This window comes from Mobula hypostoma, chromosome 21 (genome assembly GCF_963921235.1).
Source record: "Mobula hypostoma chromosome 21, sMobHyp1.1, whole genome shotgun sequence".
Classification (NCBI taxonomy): domain Eukaryota; kingdom Metazoa; phylum Chordata; class Chondrichthyes; order Myliobatiformes; family Myliobatidae; genus Mobula; species Mobula hypostoma.
Genome location: NC_086117.1, coordinates 3,490,200 through 3,495,268, shown reverse-complemented (window position 1 = coordinate 3,495,268; position 5,069 = coordinate 3,490,200). Strand labels below are relative to the sequence as shown.

General features: G+C 45.9%; 1 protein-coding gene across 1 annotated transcript; it reads left to right on the top strand.

Annotated features, from left to right (window-relative positions):
* The first annotated feature begins 985 nt into the window (after positions 1 to 985).
* LOC134360074 (elongation factor 1-alpha 1-like) lies at positions 986 to 1,891 on the top strand. Its single transcript, XM_063074155.1, has one exon. The coding sequence runs from the start codon at positions 986 to 988 to the stop codon at positions 1,838 to 1,840; it is 855 nt and encodes a 284-aa protein (XP_062930225.1). The 3' UTR covers positions 1,841 to 1,891.
* The last annotated feature ends 3,178 nt before the right edge of the window (positions 1,892 to 5,069 follow it).

Here is a 5,069-nt window from a genome sequence, read left to right as displayed (position 1 = left end):
TCCCTGGGAAAGTAAGGATCCTCAAAAATGGGCTACACCTGCAGACAGTTTGAAAGACTGACCCAGGACAGAGGACTCTGGTGAGCTGCCGTCAGTGGTCTGTATTGGTCTGTGATGTTAATTACAAAACAAAGGATATATTGCTGCGCATATTAATCATGCTCCTGTCTGCCTTTAAATGGTTCTGGTGTCACACAAAACAACATCAGTTGAAATATCTGTCATGAACAACTTTCCTCCCCAACCCTCCAGAATCTGCAAACAACAGAATTGCTCTTTTCATATTTGCCACTGTTAAAAAAAGCTGCAGAATTCTCCTTCCCTTGGTACAAGTCTAGCTAGCTTTGTGAATTTAGGGTTAAACAGGTGAGGTTCTGGCCAGTGCAGCTCATTGGGCTGGAATGCCACTGTGTCTCTAAATAAATATTCCACAAGTTAGCATGTTGTGCAATTATATTGAATTTACATAAAACCTACCAAAGTTACAACTAAATGCTTCGAGTGACTTCCTGGATCATGATGTTTAGTTGAATGTACGGTGCACAGAGAAAACCATGGCAACAGATTCTGTTCACATTGATAAATAGCTGTGTTTGGATGAAGCTAATTCAGTGCAGGCACTCCTCAGCGTCTGATAACATTCGATGTATGTAAGCCTGAAGACAGACATTCAGATATTCAAGAATAGCTTCTTTCATCCACCATCCAATTCCTAAATAGACACTGAAACCATAAACACTACCTTACTTTTTTTATTTCAGTTTTTGCATAACTATTCTTTTTTTTCTGGTTTTGTATATTTATTAGTTTTAAATCATTACACAACCAAAACAGTTTCTAATTTGTGAAAGGACATTTACAATTACACTGCTAACTTTGGAATCTACATTTAGAATCCGTCATTCCTTATCCTTTCCTTCTGAATTTCTTTCGATGCATCTTAGTCAATATCCAGTCTCTTATTAATATACATATTTGGCTGGTAATGAATATACATTTTGGTGCAAGTCTCAAGGTTTGCTGGATCTTGGTGGCCAGTGGTAACATTCACCTCATGCTGGAACAAAGTCAGAATATGGGCTGGTTCAAAGGTTGGTCAATTACCAGGAAAAATGAAAACCTCTCTGGTACCACACTGCTTGAAGCCCTCGACAGCATTCAGCCCCCAGAACGCCCAATAAAGAAACCTCTTCGTCTCCCTCTCCAGGATGTCTACAAGATTGGTGGCATTGGCACCGTACCAGTTGGCCGGGTTGAGACAGGTGTTCTGAAACCAGCCATGTTGGTGCAGTTTGCTCCCAATCCAGTGATCACTGAAGTGAAATCTGTGGAAATGCACCATGAAGCCCTGCTAGAAGCTCTTCCTGGTGACAATGTTGGTTTCAACGTCAAGAACGTCTCTGTTAAGGATATCCGTCGGGGTTATGTTGCTGGTGACAACAAAAATGACCCTCCAATACAAACTGCTGATTTTACTGCACAGGTTATTATCCTGAACCATCCCGGTCAGATATCTGCTGGCTATGCCCCAGTACTTGATTGTCATACTGCTCACGTTGCCTGCAAGTTCAATGAGCTGAAGGAGAAAATTGATCGTCGGTCTGGCAAGAAGTTGGAAGATGGCCCCAAATTTGTGAAGTCTGGAGATGCAGCCTTTGTTCACATGATGCCAACTAAGCCCATGTGTGTCGAAAGCTTTTCTGAATATCCACCTCTTGGTCGCTTTGCTGTCCGTGATATGAGACAGACGGTGGCTGTTGGTGTGATCAAGTCAGTTACTAAGAAAGATATTGCCACAAAAGCCACCAAGGCTGCCAGTAAAGTATTAAACAAGAGGTGAATGTTACCACTGGCCACCAAGATCCAGCAAACCTTGAGACTTGCACAACTATTCTTAATTTAACTTTTTAATGTACATATACAGTATATACTCAGTGTAATGCATTGACTTATTTTTTCTCTTGATATTATCATGTAATGTATTTTACTGCTGCTGCCAAGTCCACAAGTTTCACAACATATACTTGTGATAATAAACCAGATTCTGGTTCAGATGTGAAATGGGGCACAAAACAGGGTGCGTGGGGATGTCAGCAAATCAGGTGGCATCTCCGAAACAGAAACTGAATCAGGTTTCTTATCACTGAAATTATGCTGTGAAATTTGTTGTTTTCCGGCAGTTCGATGGTGCCAGACACGGAAAGTTACTCGAAGTGACAAGAATAAATAAATAAATAAAGAGCGCAAACGTGAATGAGCCAGCTGCTGTTCACGGGTTTCTGGACTGTTCAGAAATCTGATGGCAGAGGGTACAAAGATGTTCCTGAAATGTTGAGTGTGTGTCTCAGGCTCCTGTGCCATCTCCCTGAGGAGAGGGCATGTTCTGGGTGGTGGGCATCCTTGAGGCACCATGTCCTCGACGGTGGGGAAGGTTGTGCCCCTGATGGTGGGCAACGTTGTGCCCGTGACGGTGGGGAAGGTGGTGCCGGTGACGGTGGGGAAGGTGATGCCTGTGACGGTGGGGAAGCTTGTGCCCGTGACGGTGGGGAAGGTGATGCCTGTGACGGTGGGGAAATTTGTGCCCGTGACGGTGGGGAAGGTGCTGCCTGTGACGGTGGGGAAGGTTGTGCCCGTGACGGTGGGGAAGGTGATGCCCGTGATGGTGGGAAGGTTGTGCCCGTGATGGTGGGGAAGGTGATGCCTGTGATGGTGGGTAAGGTTGTGCACGTGATGGTGGGGAAGGTTGTGCCCGTGACGGTGGGGAAGGTTGTGCCCATGACGATGGGGAAGGTTGTGCCCGTGACAGTGGGGAAGATGGTGCCCGTGACAGAGGGCAAGGTGGTGCCCGTTACGGTGGGAAGGTTGTGATGGTGATAGTGGTGAAAGTGATGCTCATGACGGTGGGGCAGGTGATGCCTATGGTGGTGGGGAAGGTGATGCCGGTGATGGTGGGGAAGGTTGTGCCTGTGACGGAGGGCAAGGTGGTGCCCGTGACGATGGGAAGGTTGTGACGGTGATGGAGATGGCTGATTCTACAACCCTCCACAGTCTCCTCCAATCCTGTGTATTGGAGCCTCCATGCCAGACAGTGATGCAGCCAGTCAGAATGCTCTCTATGCTGCACCTGTAGAAATTTCCAAGAGTCTTTGCTGACATACTAAATCTCCTCAAACTCCAAGTAAAATAAAGCTGCTGGTGTCTTCTTCATGTTGATCTGGGCTGGAAAGGCCCCACACCATCGGGTTACACTTCAACCATCGGGCTCCTGAACCAATGTGGATAACTTCACTCAACTCAACACTGAACTGATTCCACAACCTATGGATTCACTGACAAGGACTCTACTTGACAGTAGTATTTGTGTACCGTGACAGGATCCTGAATTATTCCTATGAACTGTGCTTTTATTAAGAGAGAGAGAGAGGTGTCCAACACAAACACCTTGTTATTGACAGAGAGAGAGGCGAAGACTGCTTGGAGATGGTGTTATGGTTTCTCTGCAGCATGTTTACACTTCTGCAAGGACACTGACAGCTTCTAAGTTCTTACAGAGAGAGAAGGGAGGAACTACTTGGTGGACAACTGGTGTTCAGCACGGTGAGATAAATAGAAGGTCAGATGATAGACACAGAGACACGTGGTCTTGGACACTGGATGAGTTTTGTTGTGCCCGCAGAAAGGTGGGTTTTTGGAGGATTGATCAGGCGAATCGATCAGTGGCTCTCACAGTGTGGAAAAGGAGTGACCGGTGGGGAGTTATTCATGTGGCCAACCCTCGCCTGGGTTGATAATTCCACCACAGAAGAACGGTCCTCTTTGTTGTGGTCACAGTTGGTGACTTCTAAAGGATTTCGGAGGACAACGGGAAGATCGACAGCATCAACTCATCTGAAGACTCCACCTTCTCTCTCTCTCTCTCTCTCTCTCTCTATCATCACTCAACTCCATACCATGAACTGAACTGAACTTTACTCATCACTGTAAGACTGTATCTATTTACCTCTAGGCTTGAAGAAGCTTGGTTTTATATATTTCCACACTTATATAAATATAATATATTGAACCTGGATTTGAACCCAGGACCAGTTGCCTCAAAGTCTGGTGCTGATGCCACTACGCAACCGGCCAGAATAGTACAGGAGTTCCCAACTTTATTAACCATGGACCCCAGGTTGGGTACCTCTAACATAGGGGTTAACTTCACCATGGACGGTCTGGTCCCAAACCCCACTGTGAAAGGAGAAGGGTTGTACATGGGCCAGCGACCCCGTCCCATTAATCCCAGAGCTGCAGAAGCACCAACAGAATCTCCAAAGACCTCATCCCAGGGAAAGTAAGGATCCTCAAAAATGGGCTACACCTGCGGACAGTTTGAAAGACTGGCCCAGGACAGAGGACTCTGGTCAGTGGTCTATGCCCCAGGAGATGAGATGAGCCAAGCAAGTACACGTACTTTGAACTTTGTATCCAAAATGTATCCAGTCCAGATGAAGGGTCTCGACCCGAAACGTCCACTGACCACTTCCCTCCACAGATACTGCCTGTCCTATTGATTTCCTCTGGAAATTTGTTTTTGACTCCAAATGTACGGTCTCTTGCATCTCCAAAGTCAACTGGATGACTTGTGTTTCAGAATTATGATGGAAACACGGTACTGGAACGGACTCAAAATCTGCTCCACTGGAAGGTGTGACAAGAGTCTCAGAGAGTAAAAGGGTTAATGAATGAGAAGCCTTTGATGGCTCTGGGGCTGTACTTGCTGGAGTTGAGAGGAATGAGGGGGATCTCATTTAATTCTACTGAATATTGAAAGGCCGGGACAGAGTGGATGTGAGAAGGTGTTTCCTACAGTGGGACAGTCTAGGACCAGAAGGCACAGCCTCAAAACAGAGGGGCGTCCATTAGGAACAGAAATAAAAAGGAATTTATTTAGCCAGATGTAGTAAATCTACGGAATTTATTGCCCACACAAAGTATGTTTAAAGCAAACGTTGATAGGTTCTTGATCAGTCAGGATATCAAAGGTTACAGGGAGAAGGCAGGAGAATAGGGTTGAGGGGGATAATAAG